The following is a 21308-nucleotide window of genomic DNA, read 5'->3' on the forward strand; positions in this document are numbered from 1 at the left end:
TTACACAAAAGGTGTGACCGACGGATAGAACATATTACATATGACAAGGGTAGGAGATGACGCACCACAATGTGAATGATGTACTGCAAGACCAAAGTTAATGAAGTATGGAAATCCAAGATGAAAAATGATCACAGAGTGAGGTGAGGAAAAGTGTCCTTGCTTTCTATTTTTAGCAGAAACATCATCAGCTATGTGGCTTGCTCTTGGTGATGATTGACATGGTGATGAAAGATGAGGCGGAGGGCGTCCTCTGCTGGTGTACCGTGGGATGACGAAAGGATGGCAGCCAGATGGGAGTGGATCAGGACAGAACACTGGTGTTCTGTGAATCCACGTCTTGCATGCTCATGACATCTGTACTTACTCCGCTCTCGTATATCGGGTTGTCGAAAGCAGACTCTTCTGTCATGTTGTCATACGGTGGCGAGGATGTTGGCATTCTGATGGTCTTCCCTTGGAGTCTAAGTTAAGAGTAGAAAAAACAGGGAACATCCTGTGAAGGCTTATTTGATTTCAAATTAAATACATTTGGGTTTTTTTTAAAGTCATGACTTACTTTGCAAAGTAGACATAAATCCCCAGAACAACCACCAAAATGATTGCGGTCGGAATAAAAACTGCAAGGGCAATATTGGTTCCCTCCATGCTGTAATCCATATTTACAACTAGAAGTGGGGGAAAAAAACAACACATACAACAAGTATTATTTCTGTGGAATATGCAATGTTTGTACCAAATCTGAAGAAATTCCCTCGAGGTGTTTGTGAGAATTCACTTGAGAATGGGACGGATATGAAGTCACAGTGACCTTGACCGGAGAATCTGAACACATAAAGCCTCCGGCCATGCTGTCGCCAGCGCGGCATGAATAGAAACCAGCATAATGATACTGCAATGTTTCAAAACATGACTCACCATCTAGCCTGCGTTCGTTCGCATATTGGGTTGAAGATGCTACAAAAAGACACAATTGCAGTTTAGTCAATATTTGTACCATGAGCACAGTGCATAATGTTACACTTACATACAAAGTAAGTCCTTGCATTCATTCAACAGCAACACAAATCAATAGCACTTGAGCTTCCATGTGTGACAAATGTAAAAACCAAAAAAAGGTTTGCTACACAGAGTGCATGGTTTACCTCTGCAGGCAGGTGGAGTGCTATTCCACTGTGACGGGTGTCCGGGGATGCAGTAGATGGTGGCATCACCCTGCAGCTCGTAGCCTGACTGGCAGGAGAAGCTGAGCATCTCTCTGGCTTGGTAAAAGGCCTTTTCAGAGCTCTGCACACTGGTGGAGGCAGCGCCGGGGTTCCTGCATGGCTCGTACTTTTCAGCTGAGAGGCAGGAATATCTCACGTCACAAAATATTGCAATGCATCTTTTTCCAACTGTAGAAACACTGACACTAACTATGAAGATTTATAAAAAGGCAACATGCACATCAACCGAGACAAGAAAGGCAAGATTGACAATTTATTTCGTTGAACTTTTAAAAGACCTTTGGCAAAGAATACATAACTCATTATAGGTGGATTAGTTGGGATTTGTCACCAAAAAAACAGGTTTAGCACAAATTTAACAACATGTTTAAATCCTATATTCAAAGCACTCAAACCGTGTGAGTGTTCAGTGTGTTTGCCTCTGTGTGTTTTTGAATCATTAGACTTACGGGCACACTTGGGCAGCCTCTCGTTCCACTTGGGTGTGGCTGAATCTCGGTTGTAGCAGGTGAGGAGGCTGCTGCCAGACAGGATGTAGCCTTTATTACAGATAAACTGTACTGTCGATCCAACGATGAAACGGTTGCCTGCGATCACCTTGTGACTGTGCTCCACATTTCCTGGGTCCTGGCACGTCATAACTGGTGTATCGCAAAAACAAAATGATGAATATTTGTTAGTCAGTTATCTTCCTGAGCTATTGTTACAAAACATGTTGGTTTTGGGTCATACACTTTAATAAATGTCTAACCTCCATCATATAGCATTTCCGATGATTTTCTTTGCATGTTTGTATTCATTGTGGGACACAACCCGCCCTCTACTTTGGTTTTTAAATATCATTTTACACATCACAGCAGGAAACGACCATGTCCTTATTTCACCATGAGGGCAGATCGTTTGTTTACAACCTTTTTTGAGTTACCAAACCTTATCCATACAAGACAAGATTTGATCACTTAAGTGTTTCAGTATAAAAACATGAACCACATGCTGTTTCCATCAGTCCCCAGATCCCAACCCAAGAGAGCACTCAAGGAGACTCGTCTGGGCTTCAGTTATCTAGGTCCCATTAGGACATTTCCTCAAGTAGTGTTTAACAACAGGGAACCGTCATAAGTGATTGTTGATGGTGCCTTTTCAGGTGCAATTCCCAAATCTCCAATAACTAATCTGTTGAGTGAACTGGCCATAGTTTACTTGATTTCGGTATTGATCACTTATGTGGTGTGGATGAGGATATCTCAATTACTCAACAGGTGTTAAATGATTCCAACCAATCTCTCATTGGACTTAGAAATAAATGCAGATGAAAGGGAGGTAGTAACGCTTTTGAAATTGGAACCTTAACATGCATACTTATGGTAGGTTATGGACGTCGTGGAAAGATGTCCAATGCACATGAGAAATGGTTTGATTTCAATATATTTAGAAATGAGCAAGCTCAGATGTTATCCACTAGCAGTGCATTATGTGGTGGTGGCACTTATGTGTAACCGATATAGAAACAACTTAACGTTTAGGGGGAAAAAAACCCCACTAATTGAAGTTTAGAAAAAATATCATGATTGGGCTTCAGTATGTAAAATGAGCAAAATACATTAACATGTCACACACGTAACTTCAGTAACTAAACATCACTCTGGGCATTTAATGCGTTTCATACATGTGTCCACCGTGGGGTCCGAACTGACTTTCCATTGGCATTGTGTCCGTGGTGCCGGCATGTAATTTAACACATGACCACCAGGTGGTGGCACGTCATTTAACAATCTGTAAATAAATATAAAAGACTGTCTAATAGTTTTAGACATTTGTATAAACAGGAAGCTTTTCGCAGGTAAAAATGATCAGATCTGTGAAGTAAAATATCTGTACATATATTAGCATTCGTTCAGGTTGCGATGTGTGCATTGTTTTACATGTGTTCAAATTGCTTAGTATTTGTGTGAAGATTGAGACCCCAATTAAGCATGAATGATTGCACGCATTTGTAAATCTTATTTTTCATTTGTAACATGTGATACACAGCTGTGACCATTTTGAGAGCAACTTCAGATTTGTAGATGTCAGCGTGACGTGTAGACTAAACCAATACAATTTGAGTTTTGTCACGTATTCTTGTCTGCTCGCTAAGACAAAGTATTCTGAGAGAAAGCTTTGTGACTGCCGATGTCTTCCTCTCACTCGCTGAACAAATGGAGAAAACACCAGGATTTGTGTGCTTCCTCTCACCTTCCTGACATTTCGGCACATCGCCGCTCCAAGTGAGATCCCACTGGCACATGAGGATCTCAGAGCCCACCAGCTCATATCCAGGGTAGCACTGGTAGGTGATGACGGTGCCGTGGATGAGGTCGGGGTGGGACGTGCTCTTCCAGCCATTGGTGATCTCTGGCAGCTCCGAGCAGGTGTCGTTCCTCGGCACCTCTGTTGACGTTGGAGCAGTTGTGTTGGTAGAAGATAGGAGAGATAGAATGGGAAAATTACAGACATCCTATTTATGCAGATACATTGAGAAAAGACAATGGTATTGGATATGCAGAAATTGTTGGTACATTTTCTTGTGTAATGTTTATTCTGTATTTGGTATTTGGTAAGGACACAAAGTGACATTCCTTGAAGAAATCCTTGCATTGATATATAATAACCTCCTCGGCAGGGATTGAATATAACTGCAAAATGGTCAGTTCTGTGCGCGCTAAACAGCAGCAGTTTGGGAGAACAATGTAAATAGATGCTTGTGATGTTTGCTGGGAGGAACACAGCATGCGGTTTGGCAGCAGTCAATCTGCGCCTCCCTGACTGCAGCGTACAGGGCCAAGAACACAAAGCACTGGGCAAAAACAGCTGATGTTGAAGTGCACCCTATTATTTTGTGTCTGTGTTTGTTGTTATCTCATCCTCTGCACCTGGGATAAGCCAGAAGACAGACAGAGACAGAGGCACATCAAGAGAAAGAGGCAAAGAGACAGAGAAACAAATATACTTTTTTGTAATTGGTAACCTGCTGGGTTATAGGAACGCGTACATTTTACATTGCACGCTTGGTACAATTTCTTTTATTTTCTTGTTTGTCTTGCAGTGTCAATTTTACACAAAAAGTGTATCATACGTTTAATTCCAACAGAAAGCTATGTACTGCAGGTAACCAGAGGACAAAACAATGTTGGGTAAAACCTTAGCTGACCAAATAAATAAACAGTCTTACCAAAGAAGTGGACCACAAAGCCGTTGTTGTATCCATAGATGTTGGTGGCAGGATCGGACTGAAATTGAATAGTGACATCAGCCATGGAGGTGTAGAGCTTAAAGTGTGGCCGTGTGCCACTGTATTGGCCCAGGATGTTCGCCGTCAGGTCATCACCATCGTAGAAGGTCAGCAGATCATTCTTACCAACGTGGAGACTAGAAGAGACATAACAAAGTGGTTCAATTTCTTCCTAATTATATAAATGAAGGTTTTCATACACAACGCCCCGTGTCTGTGGTTGTGTGGCATGTTTGCCGTGCAGTTTGCACAAAGCATTAAACAGTCAAGTGACTGCCATCTTCTTCAGCTGATGAAAGCATTGCTGATGGCATAAGGCGACTGAGTCAGCAGTACTTGGAAAATATTAATTCTGTTTATATTGGATGGATCTGATGTGAAGTAAACACTAAATTATTCATGATGTATGTCTCTTCGTCCCCCACATCGGTCTCATGAATATGTACTAAATTGCATATCTGCAAATATATGAGCATAATAAAATATGATCCTTTTGCTTACAAAAAAAAAAAAAAGATGCAATGCATGACAATCAGGATTATAGAAACATAATGAGGACTAAAGGCCTTGGATAAGTAAATAATCCAAAAAACAATCTCAACATCTAAATGTTAGCTATAATTCACATATAAAATTGAATATGAGACAGCTGAGGACAGAATCTCTGCTGTCATTAACTTAAGAATGCATTAACCTTTTCCCTTTGGAGATTCGGATGTCCTTGCCCCTTTTATGGAACATCAGCAAAGCCTGACATTTATTCCCACACACACACACACACAGGGGATGGCGAATGTGTAGTTCCCTGCTGATATAATAAGCAGGGGGAACTAGTTGCTCTTTATGTGTCTTAAGGCAGGAGTCAAACCAGCAGTGCAGATCGGCTGTATGGTTGTTTTGCGTTACATTCCCAAGCTGTGTTGAACAGACCGTAACAGTATTAATGGCACAGTGCCATTCTTCATGCACGTCATAGGTAGAAGCCATGTTTTTGTAGCCATGAATCACCCACCCACTGCATGAGCTCTCCAGCAAGCAATCAAACGGTTTTCAGGAAAGCGGCGTTTTCCAAAAATTGTAACAGATAACAATCCCCACAGCTTTTCTCATTTCCTTCACACAATTTTGCATCAATGCAAATTGCAAGTTGCAATGCCTGAACATCATATTTCCAGCTCCACTGTGATCACACCTTGTTCTCAAATCATGTGTCATTGTCTCTTACCCTTTATTTATCGCCCTTTATCGTTGATTTACTTTAACTCAACAAATATGAGCTGGAAGTTGATGTACTTTAGGTCAAATTTAAAGTCAAAATATTTGCTACATAAATAAATGTGTTTGAGAAACTTTTTTTATTCTCGGATTGCAGAACTGCATGGAGATGCACTTCTAGCAAGGTTGCAGGTGAAAAGCATAGGTTCCCTTGTTGGGAATTTAAAAAATAATACTAATCATACAGCACCTGAGAGAGATAGTGAGGCATACAGGTGACTCAAATTAGTGAGATCACAGGGCAATCAACAGGACCATAGAAATGGAGTCCACAGAAAGGCCAAAGAAAAGCCTTCAAATATCCTCATCTTAGGAACGAGCACAACTCAAAATAGAAAAACATGTAGAGTAAAGATCAGTAGAAAGTAGACCGATATTTAAAAACACATGCATGTAATCCATACATTTCAATTTAAGCAATAAGTCAGCAGGAGAGCACAAAAATACATCCCAGTAACACATCCAGTGCAGTATTTAAGTTTAAATAAACAAAGAAAGGATGTTCTAAATAACCTTTAAATCAATGTGGAAATATAAATGTACAATTCACAGCTAAAAATATTGCCGCAAGCGGTCATGCTAGGCTGAAACCCTTTTTCGCTCAACAGAAGTAAGACGCTCAGTTGCCAAAATCAAAGCCACAGGCAGTAGTAAGTGGGTTTTAGGCTGCACAAAGCTGAGCAAAGTCCCTGGTTTAATTCTGGGAAGGAGTGGGACCAATCACACACTTATTTCATCATGACACTGTGTTGTGCTTTTTAAATAATTGCACACTCAAAGTCTCGCCAGACATATTTCTCAGGAAACATTTTGGGGACATGTTTCATAAGCTTAAGTCAAAAATATCCAGAAAGTTTGGTGATGTTTGGACAAACTTTCACTGATTTATGGCCAAATCTGCACCAGGCCTATCTATGCACATATTTGGATGTGGTTGCGCACCCTATTGACTGATTACAAAATAGTTGTATACCCGTGGTTAAACATTGGTATAAAACATATCCTCAAAGTCTTGTAACGATTGGACAAACAATTTCAGATTTATTGTCTTATTTGTTATGCCACGCCCATTTCTTTGTGTTTGTTGCGCCCACTAGTGGTCGATTTGAATGAAACTTTCAGGGTACATTTCAGGTACTTCTGTGGACATATCCTGCAAGTAAGATTGTCACCATGGTTGTTTTTGTTGTTGTGATTTGTTTTATATATGTGCTTAGACTCGCCCTTTTGAAGTTCATTAGTCAATAGATTAAAAAGAACTAAGCTATCCAAGAGCTTTTGATAGATTTTGCTAAGCTTGGTCCAATAGAGATCCACAGAAAAGTTGGTAGCAATTGGAGTAAAGATTTAAGAAGAGATATCAAAATTGTGTTTTTGTGTGGGCTTTCTTACCCAATGAATGACTTCTCTAAGAACTCTGTTTCCATGTTCAGGTTGATTGCCCTGTGAGCGCACTGATTTGAATCAGCTGTCAGACACACTATGTCATTCATTGAACTGGTTTGGGTTTCTTCTCTTTTACTTCAAGTAGGCAACTTATTGTTGCAGAGACTTATAATGAAAAGTGTGAGTTGAGATTGAGGCTCTTTTTGAGCATTAGAAGCCATGGGACTAAAGCAATGAGCATGAGATTGGATATGCACAGCACAGATTAACTTAACTTCTGTTGCCTTGTTGGAACAAACATAATATTAGGAGCTTTTGACGGGGCTGCTTCGTCTGTGATTGACACAGTTTTATGGTATCATAAAACAAATGACCCGAGTCTGTTTACCTCGCCTCAATCGCTGCTTCACAACCTCCCCCACAGACTTTCTACATTACTGCGGAGTAGAAACAAGCATGCGAACAAAATACACCCACTTCAGCTTTATTCACCCAAACTACAAACAAATCCTACATATTGATGTAGATTATCTGTGTTAATCAACAATTCATAAAATTACACCCACAAAGTGAATATTCATCGTCCTCTAGTTGAGGATTGCAAGACCCTGGAGGCAAATATGACTCAAAAACATAACCAGAATGATTGGATTCCACTCTGTGCTTGTGCATTGTGCTGACGCTGAAATGGAAAAGTCAAAGCCAAAACTGGATTTCAGCTTCTCCTGACAGACACACGTAATATATGCCAGCTGCATGAATGGCGGTGAAATGAGGTGCTGAGTGACAAGGTACTCCCCCTGGTTAGTTGGACAGCTATGGGGACAATTTACACCTCCATGTTCTCCAACAATCAGTGGCTGTGTTGAAAGTGACAGGAATGACAATGCCAGTGTTCATTTCCAAACCGCCTTCAGCACAATTTGTGTATTTGGAAATATGCGTTTAAAAATGACATACGTGTGCAAAAATGCTGTTTTCACACTCCTACATTCTTTGTTATATATTTGTCACATCTTTTTTGAGGCATACTCTATGGATGAGATGCAGCCTGCACACACTTAATGACTGCATGGAATTATCAGGAGTAGTGGTGCCACGATAAAAAAACAAAAACATGGGTGTAGTCCACAGAGCAACACCACCGCCAAATTGTTTGCATTTTTTTCGATCTCCACATCTCACACTTCACTTCTATTCATCGTCCACTTGCTGCTCATGTCAATAAGGCTCTCCTCCTTATCATTACACTATATTTCACTGTATCTCCCAAAAGGTGTCCCTGCATTTACACTAGCCTAGAAGGGATGTGGAACTGTCAGTTGGCAATCTCAAACCGTGCGATAACATCCAGTCTCTGGTCTGCATTTCATCCAACTCAACACGCAATTGCAGCCCCTGCTGCTCCATTTTGCAATAAATACTGTACATGCTTAGTCGTTTACAGAGAGTTTTCACATGGATCTATTTTGACTGTAATGCACTCTACTTTCCCTCACAAAGGTGTATATTATCAACGCCACAACCCGTATTCTGTTGCTAGTTTCAATAATCTGGTATGGTGATAGAACGCAATAGCGTTGCTGCTGATATTCCTCCTTTCCTTGCAACTGTGTACCACAAACATGTTTTTGCATTTGATGAAATCTGATTACAAGACAGATCTCCTTTGGCAAACACACATCTGCAGAAGTTATTTCAACATACAAAACCCAGTCGCTCAAATTCAAATGCAATGCTGTTGTCAACCTTGGTTTTGAACTGTCTGCTTGAGTTGCTTTCGAAATGCTGGCGACAACACAAAAGAGTGCCGAAAACCCTTCAGTCCAGACTTAAACAGCACTCGGTGGTGAGTCACGACAAGCTCTTTCAGCTGCCTTCTCTGTAGCAACCTGGCAATCACTCCACCCAAATGTCATCCCACCTGGCTCTTCTAAAGGTTTTCTCTACAGACAGGAAAGTATCATGCCCTGTGCTGTGTTGCAAACTGATAACTAATATTTTAAAGAAAAAGTTTTACTCCTTCTCCTATATTTTCCTTAAATAAGAGCCGAAAATAGGCAACCAGTCAGGCGAGTACAATACATATGTGCACAACTCATCAATAAACTTGAATAACTACTTGAGTCTTGTCCTAGTCTGTGATTGGACAGATCCTAAATGACAAAATGCTAATTTAAGCCTGGAACTACTATTAGTCAAAATGATGTGTGAGAGTGTTAGACTGGCTTTTAACATGGTCAGTGCTCACAGGAAAGGATGCACAAAGCCTATTTCAAACCGATGTAATGGCAATACTTTAGAGTTGTCCTAACCGCTTTACACAGTTCCAATGGTCTGTTTTGACAAAAAAGACTTTTTCTTTAGAGAATATCTGAAAACTCGTCTGCATGCCAATGGCTCCAGCTCAATTCTGCAGATGAGGGGATGACAGCTGTGTTTTGTTCAAGCCTCCAGGCATTCTGTCACCTTCCCTGACCTGTCGAGTCTGAAGAACCCGACAAATATCCAGTAACTCTAACGGAATGGAAATTGCTTTCTACTTCTATTCCTACACGTATTTGACATTTAATTTGTTCTGCTCAGCAAAAAAAAAAAAGGTTATGGTTTAAAATAAAAATGACCATTAACATCCCGGGCACTTGCAATTGGCATGTAATGCTTAGAATCTCCACAAGAGGACTCTATAAACCCAGTATGTCCCATTTAAAATGTCTCTGATCCTGCTCAGTAAACTGACAAAAACATTACCGCTGTAAAACAGACTTTACTCACTGTGTTGAAACACTGTTCTAAAAACAATGTCTTCTGAATTCTAAAATCCATGTGAATCATTTTTACCTTGTTGTGTTCCACAGGTGGGGATATCAGCTGTAACCTCTTGTCGCCGGCTCTTGCTCGAGCCATGCTCCATGGTAATTAGCAAAGAGCCAGCCCTCCTGTTTGGCCTAAATTAATTAATCAGTCCTCATTATGCACACTGCTCCGCTGTAATTGCCAGCACAGGCACAGCGATGAATGATAATACAGAAAACATTCTCATTAATGTGGAAAAGTGTGTGCCCACCCTTATAATGAGACAGCTCTCATCCACAAGAGCCTTTTGTCCCTTACACACACACAGCACATGCACAAAAATGCACGTAGTTGACCTAGCCTTTGAGAATGCAATTCTCAAGATGAGCGGATCGGACACGAGGGTAATGGGAGGGTCTGTGAGGATCAGACAGCTGTGGGTTCCTACTGCCACGAAGGCCACGCATGACCAACCTTGAGATAAACTAAAGCTGGCCTCAGCACCATAAATTTTCAGCGAGCGGCCTCATGTGGCTCGGATTAAAACAAATATTGGACTGGTGCAATTCAAAAAGAGATCGCTAAATGAAAATCAGTTTACCTCAAATCAAACTGGTTTACTTCTGCATGGGGGGGAGAGAATCCCCTCTGATTTCTTTTGTTTTTAACCCTTGGTGCACTGGTTGACTTTCAGACATTAATCATGAGTGTTAATCTCCAACTAAAGAACAGGTAGGCAAGCAGGGTCGCATACAATTCCTGTGTAGTATTTCGACATTGTGTTATTCCCTTTTTGATCTGTGGATCATATTTGACTGATGGCTCATATCTCTGTTCCTGAAAGCCGAGAGATAATGTTTTAGGCTTTATGTGGATTGTAACCATGCAGCAGCATACCACCTGAGCCTTTACAAAAACCATCCACACTTCCTCTGCTGACTCTGACTGAATATTGGCATGAAAAACAAAATGATGATCTGTTGTCAATATGATGCATTTAATGTTATCCCAATGTCTATTTGTTGAAATGATCAGATCAGCATGATCCCTAATGTTTTCAGTGAAAGACATTTTACCACAGAGTAAAAGAAAGCAACATTTAAGTACAATAATGGTTACGGGCTGTTACCGCATCATTTGATCACTGGGGGAAGTGAAAAGGAAATATTTGCTCTTTTCCAGTGTCTTAACAATTCATCAATGGTTTGTAGAAGTCTTCAAAAAAAAAGTCCACTGCCCCCAAATAACAGTGTGTCTCCACCACACAGTGTCTGTCTGAAGCAGGTCTGCAATGATTGCACGTGACTTTTTCATATATGCCCATTAGCTTATTTTTTATGTATTCATCTTTTTTTTAAATAAAAAAACGCACATTGCTCTTGTCCACAAACACGATATGTGTAGTAAGACTATAGCATGTTTTTTTTACTGCCCAAAGTAATTAGGAAATACAAAAAACTAAATAGCATTTTTATTTTCACTATTCAATTTTGTTTTTCTAGGTGGTCTACCACTGTGGTGAATTGCTTGCACAGCATACATATCCCATATCTGGATTAAATAATTTAATTCATTCATTATTAATTAAACCTTGCAATTTCATCAGCTATTCAGAAAATAATAAGAATTAATGGTTAGTATAGAAAGCCTAGAAAATTGAAGGCTGCAAATGCTTGCATGCATTGATACCACAATGGCTAAAAAGCTAACAATTGCCTTAGTTTGAAGGCAACTTCAAAGTTTTTTTTCAGACCTCATGGCAGTATTCCTGATGGTTTCATTTTAATTAACCTCTCTGCGCCCTATAGTCTGCAAGTGCTTCAGGACAAATGCACAAACGGATGAATGCATATTAGATAAGACAAAGACAAAGATGCAGATTCTCATGCTCACACTTGGGATAGTTTTTTAAAGAAACATTTAGTGTAAGATGAAGAAAGGAATGTGATCATTTTACGCTTCGTTTAACAGCAATAACTTGTATTTAGTGTGTTTGGACGGGGCACGCATGTCCACTCAGAGTGATGGGTGAAGCAGAAACGAGTGTGCGCCTGTGTCTATTTTAACGCCCGTGTGCATGCGTTGAATTGCAGTTGGGAAGGCTGTACTGTATAAGTGGCTCAGAGTAGTTCACTGCCAGAGCATATTCATTTCAAAGCCAACTCTGAGACACACACCAGGGAAGTGGGAGCAGGGAGGCTTACTGGCTAATCTGGTCAGAGAGCGAGCTGGAAGCAACACAGAATTCTTAATGTAGCGGATGAAGAAAAAAAAAAAAGAATCTAATTAGTGACTGCAACCACAGAAACACTTTCCACATGTGCGTGTTGAGTGAGATAATAGAGGAGAAGCTTTGAGTGCGTTTGTATCCCTGAGATGGAGTGTTTGACATCTGGAGGGCAATCTGACCTCCTCCTCTGACCTCCCTGTGTGAGTTCTAGTCTTACACCTGAGTGCAGTCTCTTACACTTGGATGTCAAGCATGATCCTCTTGTCCTCTTCCACATGGATACCCCAGATGCAGTCCTGCCCCTTGTCGTAGGCTTCAGGCCAATTAGGAGACAGCACCACACCGGCAGAGTCTGTGATCTCCCCGCTGCACACAGCTGCAATGCACAAACACCTCAGGTTGACACTGAGAAACAAATGTCTACATTGTAACAGATTTCTAGACACAGAAAATGTTGATTGCAATCAAATTAACAATAAACAAAATATATAATCACGCAATTTGTCGTGTGACGAAAAACTACAAGTTGATACATGAACTGCTGTGTGACTTCAAAGAATGGAAACATGGTCTTAATGCTGAATAAAGCGCGTCTAAAATGAAGTGTACAGCCTCCTTGACGTGAACCTTGTGAAACCGCATACTACCACTAAAGTGCTTGATAACCATGACCCACAGGAGCAGAAATTAAATTTCCTCATATCTAGCTTTACAGGAGAGAGCTTTTTCAATTTCCCTGTGTGACAGAAGGACCATGCAGGCAACAAAGAGTGAGAGTAAGGTCAGCATGTGTGTGTGTGTGTGTGTGTGTTAGAGAGAGAGAGAGAGAGAGAGAGATGGAAAGGGCTCAGGGGTAGCTATTATGGTGCAGTGTGGTAGTGTTCATCTTAGGCCAACTATTGTATGCCTTTTTAATCTTAAGCACAAAGTCTGCCCTGCAAGCACACATATCAAAGTAAATCAATGTTATAATTTTAAGAGGAAATGTATCATGGATCAGAGGAAAGCAGCTTAGGAAGACACGGTTAACTGCCAGGGGTCTTTCAATATTTGGATAAAAAGACTTCACTAACTCCTGCAATGATCAAGCAGACAAGGAAAGCCTTGGGTCCTCAGGTCAGTCACATCTGCCTCTTAAATTCTGCTGCAGTGGAAGCACATTCTTTTTTGAATAGCTCTCACACCGCGCAATTACTCCAGCGGATGAGGTCTGTTGACTCACCCCTGCAAGCCGGCTCGGTCTCATTCCACTGTGGGTTTTGTGCGTCCACGCACTCGATCACTACGGAGCCTTGCTCCAGCGTGTAGCCAGGGTCACACGAGAACTCAACCACAGCACCCACGCTGTAGGTGGAGTCACCGCCGCTGAAGTTGCCGTACTTGACAAAGGGCTCATAGCACATGCCTTTGGCAAAAGCTGTGGACACAAAAAACACACACGGCATTGGACACAGGTGACGAAGTGCTGATTTTCTATTAGGAAGCTCTGCAAGCTGCATGATCAAACCTGCCTTCGTATCTGATTGCTGCACCGGTGGAGGTCATTGTTCCATCTGTGGTGAACTCGATAAACAGGTAACGTCCAGTACTGAGCACACCCTCATTGGGCAAATACTCGACCTCATAGGAGTCGTACACAGGGGGAGAGTCTATGTTGTTGCCATTCTTAATCAGCAGCCTACAAGAAAACACAGACATACACGCACACACACACGCACACACACACAGGAGGAAGAGAGTTTAAAATAGACGTAAGTGAGCCTTGAAAGGTAAGAGAAGCATTAAAAACGAAGTTCCAAGCTATCCGGGAGCTGCTCACTGTTCCAGTTGTGGCTGTAATAACTTTGTGATAACATTCTCCACCACTCGGTAATGAGGTGAATGGCCATGTGTGACGATAGCCGTGTGGATCAGTAGTCGCTGGAGAAAAATGTAATGCAATTGCTGTTTCCTACCACTCACTACCCTCTGCAGTCCCTCCAATTCCTTCGCTTGATAGAACACTGTTAAAGGATTATAATGATAAAAGGTCCCTTCAAATTCATCTGTCACTCCCTAAAGATTTTGGTTATTTATAGCCTCTATCCACAGGCATACTGTTATTCAGAAAATTAGTTTCAAGCTCGGTGCCATTACCTGAAGACATACACAACATTCACTTTGTACACAATCTCTCAAACGTGCTATTGATTTTTGATTTTTTTTTGCAGTGTGCATACACCACCTGTCATCATCCTCTGCCAGAGCCACCTTCTCAAAGTGAATGTGGAGCCGGTGGCCTTCAGGGGCCTCCAGGACCCAGTGGCACGTCAAATTGTTGCTGTAGTTGCCAGGGAAACCTGGAGAGACGATACGACCATAGGTGGCATTTTTTATCATTCCCCCACAGGATGCTGCATGAGAAGACAGTGAGAGAAAAGAGGAAGGAGACAAAGAGTTGGAGGGTAGGACCATATGAGAAAGGTAATGATACCAACCATGGTAGGAGGGGGGTTTGCAGTAAAGTCCCTGTCTGAGCGTAGATTGCGTCAATATCCAGTGGATTGTGGCCGGACTACACTAGAGGGCTCACCTGGGTCTAAGAGTGTGTGTCTGTGTGTGATGGACGTATGGATGTAAAGAAAGGAGAAAAACCGCAGAAGTGACACTATCGGTCCAGAGCAGCTGCAGGCAGGCACAGAGAAAGGTTGGAACTGGCAGATGAGCCTCTACCAGCAGGAGAAGGATAGTCATGCAGCGCAGATCTAATTAAGGCAGCCGGGTCCAATGGCCTTGTTTTTGCCCCGTCTCCAAAGAATAGCTCCCCGCGCTGCTAATCACATGCAAACACACTCATTTGGTCTCGGAGTGTAACTAACTGACTCGATAGGAGACAACCTGGTGAAAGCTCCCGTTAATCAAAATCACCTGAGAGGAAAGCTAAGGAGAGGAATGCTTACAATATACCTCACATCTTTAAGTTCAATTGTATTTGCATATTTTAAAAGTAGAAACTGTTTCTGTTGGATTCTGAAAAATTTGGATTTATCGTCGAAAAGCATCTTAGAAAACATTTGGATAAATTCATTTACATATGCAAGTAACTATTTCTTCCTAATTACACGGTGGACTTATTTTTTTTGTTGCAGTTTAGTGAGGGGCTACCTCGTTGCCCTGAACTGCTTCTAGTGTCAATGACCTACTTCTTGTCTGGCAAAAAAAACTGTCTCTCTTACCCACACATCGGGGCTCCTTTCCACTCCAGTAAGGCGTGGTTGCATTGCGACAGGTGAGCATTTTGGGGCCTTGCAGCTTGTAGCCAGTGAAACAGCGAAAGTCGGCTTCTCCGCCGGGGTGGAGGTGTGTCACGGAAACTTCTCCACCGGCAGGCTCTTTGGGGAATGCACAGCTCAGCACAAAGGCTGGAGAGGAAAGAAAGTCCAAAATGAAAAGAGTGCAAAGGACACAGTTTAATAATAAATGCAGTGAGTACATTTTTTTCATGTGTTATTTTTAGCATCGCTGTGGCCCGTAACGGACCTTAACATCCTCAAAACGGAAATGCGTTATTTGATGAGCACTATTTGAATGAATATTCAGTGACTTACTATGGAGGAGGATAGATATGCTAATGTGGTTCTGCCAGTGTTGTGGTCTGTCCAATGTGTAACTAGTTATGCACAAGACCTCACAGAGAAGGGAGTCCACAAACTAGTTTTTGTTAAAATTTCCAAGCTCTGGAAGTGGAAATAACTTCATGTATGTTCTGATGATGGAACACTTTTTAAAATGTTAAATATTCTACCAGCGTCCCCGAGGCCAGAGGGAGATTTTCAATGTAAAAATTTCATTGTGTTTCATTCTGCACAAAACTCCAATTCTGGCCAAAACAAACGGCCAACAATGTTAACTGGCTCCACAACATAATCCTCTGTGTCCTGCATTGTGTACTGTATAACCCCTGCTGTTGTGTTGCATTGTTGACCACGCTGTCTTCCCTCCAAAACACCACTGAGCACCCATACGCATTTAGATATAAATGGGAAAAAGAGAAATTGTTTTTCCATTCTAATAAGCATTCTAGCTCTCTCTCTCTCTCTCTCACACACACACACACACACAACCATCAACTTTGTCTATAAACACCCCCAGCTCTAAATTAATTGCAGTTTACCAGTTCATGCAGTATGCAAATGTACAGAGACATGTTTGCAGCACTACAGTAATTAACATCGCGGTGTAGGGCCACTGCAAATACTTTGACAAATGGAAATGTTGCTGATCAGTTGAACATCATAGGGCCGTAATGTGATCGCTGGAGGAGGAATTGCCTCCGCGGTGGTTGTCAAAGAGTCGTGATTCCAGCGGGGTAAGATCAATGTTCCTGGTCTTGCTTTGCATTGTTGTCCTGTCCTTGTTTTTGAATAAATGGTGTAGGATGGGATGGAGTTCGCATGGATAATGGAGTAAGCTAACCAAGGCTGTAATGGAAGCTATTAAACAGCCTTCTCTTCCTGTCTAACGGCCGCACTGTTCTACCTCATTAGTGTAGGTACTTTAATGACCAGACTAAAACTTTTAAACTTCTGCCGATGTGTGAATAACAAAACAAGCAAACTAATTGGACTCACTTTGGCTTGCGCTACAATCGCAGTGTGATTGTGCACCGGCAAAATTACAGAAAGCGTTTAAAAGCCGCAACTTTACTCAAACTTTGCAAGATGCATGTCGTGTTGCAGCTTAATGGAGTGTATGCAAAGCATTTAATAGGAGCTAATACTAGGAGGAGAAAAAGGGCATTGCAAAAGACCTGCGCTGAAAATGTACTTGCAGTCTTAAAAGCAATTATGATTATAATCGGGCACAGGCTATATAGTGTAAACACCTTAATCTACTTATGTTAATATGATTAATGTTGTTTGTTGTTTACAGAATGAAGACATGGACGACAGCAATTTACAGCTTAATAGTTGAAGGGTTGTTTGGTGAATAGAAATTTAGTTGAGGTGTTACCTGTTTCTGTTTACATCCAGCTATTGTTTTACTTGATTGAACATCACAGAACTATACCACTGCAATAGACAGTGGCATGAATCAAGAAGTAGAAATGGCAACATCCTATTAGTGTTTACTAAGGAAATCAAAAGTCAAAACATGGTTTGGCTGTTTGTGTTGGCCCAATCTGAACTGCCCTGATAAACCAACACCAACCGTTAAATGATTGAAACATGGATTCTACGGATCAACAACATCGTACATTTAGAGCTTGAGGGGCAGCCACATGGCAAAGGAGAACGCTTACGCTTGATAGAAGCACACATGAATACTTTCATATATATGTCTTTGCATGTACATATGCAGATCTGGTGGAGGTCAAACGGTTAGAACGAGAGATTAGACCGTCTGCAGTAGCGTGAATGTGAACGGCTTTTCATTCAAAGATGTCCAAAAAAAAGCAACTCTTTAGAGATGTTTCTAGCGTTACCTTGATGCTCCACTGGGCATTCAAACATGTTATTCTATCAATCTTTGAACTTGAACTCAAGGGAAAACAGCCCTAAATGCATAATGGCCATAAAGGCTTGCAAAGCTGCCCCCATCTACTGTGTTTTTAATCTACCGACAACCGGTTATTCTTTCACACAAGCCACTGGTTTCCACCATAATGAAACAGGCCTTTCTTTTGCACTGAATCAGTGAGCCACAGGGACGAGGTACACTGCCCTCGGGTCATCCATTCAATTCATAGTTTATCACTAGCTCCAATGAACCTAGTTATTGCCATTATCATAGCAGCATTTACATCCCTATTGAGCATGCAGCGGGAGAGCCGGAGGCAAAAAATTGTGGAGCCAATTCCTGAAGTATTAAAATACGTGCAGCCCCCATTCCAGGAAATGTGGTGCTGGGCCATAAAGTCTGATTGTTTTGCCATTACAAATAATAGATCCACGGCGCAGACAGCCAGGTAGATTAGCTGATGGTACTGTAGGGCCACGGGAAACAGATGCGTCTTTAGTTATTGTTTCCTTGTCGGGAGGAAATGGTCACAATGGTGATATGCATGTAAACCTTTCAGTTTCACTGTGTGGACTAGCATTTCTCATCAAATTTCAGCTTTTACAAAGAGAGTATATGTTTTCTGAACCACGAGAACTGTTTTAAAAGCCAGTATTTGGGATTGTAAAATGATACAATCCTGGTGGAAAAACGTTGTGGTGGAAACAATCCATCACCCCACTGCGTTCCCATGTTTCTTTCAAAATTACACGGTTTTAGATGAAGGAAGGCATCACAGGTAAAAAATAAGGAGACATTACTGACAAAGATCTTTTATAAGTAATATGTATTGGTACTTGCCACAACAGCAAAGCTGATATTGTTTTCCCCGGTGTGTGTGTGTGTGTGTGTGTCTGTGTGTCATCATGGTAAAAATGTGGTCCTGGAGATACCTATTGCAGCTTCACGGGTGTGTAGTTGAGATTCAAATGAAATGTGAAGTTCGAAGATGAGTGTGGTCAGAGCAAGGGCGCCGGAAGTAGTGGGGAAGGGGCCATTGGCCCCCGCACTTTATGCCCCTGGTCTGATTTGTCATCGAAGCTGGTTTGATCCCATCGCTGGATGGTCTCTACTTTAATATTGTTTTAAAAGTAGGTGTCCATGAAAGAATAAGAACGAGGAAAAAAATAGCTTAAAGCCTCTAGGATTTAAATGGCACAGTTTGGAGTTAGAAAGTAGTTTTTTATGTGTAGCTTGTCATAACCAATACATAATCATCAGGCATCTGAACATGAGTTAAATGTTTTTTATGTTTTTTTTCCCTTTTATGTTTTTGTCATTTCTCAGTGATTATTCACAAGAGTTCAAGAGGAACACATCCTGTCGTGCTTTCTTTCTTTCTCCCCCTCTTATCTGTGCATGAGCGATGGATTTGTCCTGGCTTCTTTGAATATAAAGTATTTCTGTTGAGATTGCTTCCTGCCCTTTCTCACCTTTCTGAAATTCAAGTATTTCTTTTGTCAACAAATATGGAACCCTGAATCTGTATTTAAGATTCAATAATTGGTTACGGTTTCTTCAGCCCTCAGTCGAAGGTTGCACAGGAAATCATCTAAAGGAAGTAAACACTTGGTGTGACTCCTGCATTCACTCACACACTCCTCCCATTAATGAGCCTTATTCTGCTGCATGAACAATTTTCATTTGCCAACCGGGAATGCTGCTCCTCAACCAATAATGGACAAATATGGTTGTCTAGGGCACAATAGATGAGGTGAAGAAGCCAGTGAAACTAAGTTATCCACCGTATTTGGACGGACAAATAAAATGCATTTCAATTTGGGCCTAATAATGTTGTATTTCACGTGTCACCTGAATCCCCTCAGGTAGAGAGCTGGAATGACAAAACTTGGCAAGGTGAGGCCAGGAGATAATGAAACAAGGTGACAGAAAACCAAACACAAACAATGAATGCAGTGTCGATTGTTATATTTAATGACAATGTGTTCCATCAAAATTTCGAGAGTAAAATGTTTCCGAGGACAGAAAATCCTGTGCTGATGAGTAGTCATCTCTAGTCAGTTGTTGTTGTTTTTATGTTGCAGTCCTGCAATTAGCAGGTGACTTGTGGGAGAGTGTGACTCACTGTATCTAAGCCTCATGTCCTGGCTGTGCCCCAAAGCATTACCTTTTACAGAAAGATCGATAGTGTTGTCTCTGGGAAAGTGATTCAGTTGTAGAAAGCCAGACCATAGTTCTGCCATGATATGGTCTATTGGTATTGATGTGGTTGGGTTAAAAACTCGATTTTAATGGTCATTTACTCAATAAAGGCTTTTAAAGAGAAATAACTTTGGACCAGAGGCATCTCATCAATGCTACTGAGAAGTTGTGGTAAATTGGTGGATCACTGCCAGTGGTAGAAGTCCTCTGGCCGATAATTCCCGTAAAGCATCCCCGTCATTGGCAATGCCATCGATTATGATCAATATACTAAAATCCTGAATTGTCAATTCAAGCTCCCCTGTAAATATTCAGAGGTCAAATATGATGGCAATCATTTCAAAAATTAAATAACAAAGAGGTTGTGGTTGATGAATTCAATTTGCATACATTTATTAGTATTCACAATGCTCATGCATAAAAACAAACCTTTTTTAAATAAATGACTGGATTACTTGAACCCTTTTGTGTCAAAAAGTCAGAATACAGCATTTACTGGTAGAATTCTTCTTTTTGCCAAAGAATACTTTTGCATGCCAGCACTGTACTTAACCCGTCGTTATGCTTTCAGAAGAATGGTAGTGATTTATTTTCCATGTTCTGTATATATTTATTGTGCTCATTCGGGTTCAACGCTTTAGGAAGAAATAAATGTCGAATTGCAATAAATTCTTACTACAAAAGAAATACATACTTTGTCTAATGCAGTGCAAGAATATAAATTCCTGCAAAAAAAATGAAATCTGTTCCATGTATAGGACACATGTATATGCGTGTGCATTAAGGGAAAAGATAAAGATGAAGATGTTCTCCTCATGTCCCACACCCATATGTCCCACTCTATACATCTAAATGGTAAAACACGCCTATAATCATGTTCCAAGTGTCAGGCTCACTGCTGATGTTATAGAGGCATCCATCAGTCTGTCATCGCAGGCAGAGCCAGCGCTGTAGCAGATATTAATTACCCTGAGCCGAGATCCATCTCTCCACAGTTCTGTCTCCTTCTTCACGCTTGTCCAATCACATTTCTCACAGCCCATTATAAAGGACAAGGTGAAACTCTGCTAATCAAGGAGAGGAACACAAATTGAAATATCTTTTTCCCTTCCAATATGTCTCATCTTCTTCTAGAAATTGGATCACGGCATTTTCTCTCATCAGAGTAACTAAATTTGTCCCATCGAAATTCCAAAGCAAATAGGTTTATTGGTGGAAGACTACCGCCACACATCTGACTGCAGGGTTTTTATATGCCACTATTGCAACAATTACAATACAGAAATATGTCTGTGGGAAAGCGTTTTATAGGGTCATAAGAATTGATATCATTAAGTGCTGAGGAATACAGTAGCGCCAGACACAACAGGATCTATCTGAAATTATTTAGAGGTGCTGTGTTAAGTTGACTTCATGCGTCCTT

The 21308-nt window shown here is 41.1% G+C and overlaps 1 protein-coding gene across 1 annotated transcript in view; it reads right to left on the bottom strand.

Moving 5' to 3' along the window:
• Positions 1-304: 304 nt before the first annotated feature.
• The window catches only part of sez6a (seizure related 6 homolog a), a gene marked incomplete at both ends in the record, with an annotated part of 80902 nt that continues 59898 nt past the window's right edge, over positions 305-21308 (bottom strand). The window contains 12 exons of the mRNA XM_079172304.1: positions 305-464; positions 560-668; positions 919-957; positions 1146-1340; positions 1676-1867; positions 3462-3656; positions 4438-4634; positions 12422-12560; positions 13407-13601; positions 13696-13862; positions 14409-14577; positions 15400-15585. Coding sequence (XP_079028430.1) covers positions 305-464; positions 560-668; positions 919-957; positions 1146-1340; positions 1676-1867; positions 3462-3656; positions 4438-4634; positions 12422-12560; positions 13407-13601; positions 13696-13862; positions 14409-14577; positions 15400-15585 — 1943 coding nt within the window. The remainder of the gene's footprint in view (positions 465-559; positions 669-918; positions 958-1145; positions 1341-1675; positions 1868-3461; positions 3657-4437; positions 4635-12421; positions 12561-13406; positions 13602-13695; positions 13863-14408; positions 14578-15399; positions 15586-21308) is intronic.

This window comes from Pholis gunnellus (assembly GCF_910591455.1).
Source record: "Pholis gunnellus genome assembly, chromosome: 13".
Taxonomy (NCBI): Eukaryota; Metazoa; Chordata; class Actinopteri; order Perciformes; family Pholidae; genus Pholis; species Pholis gunnellus.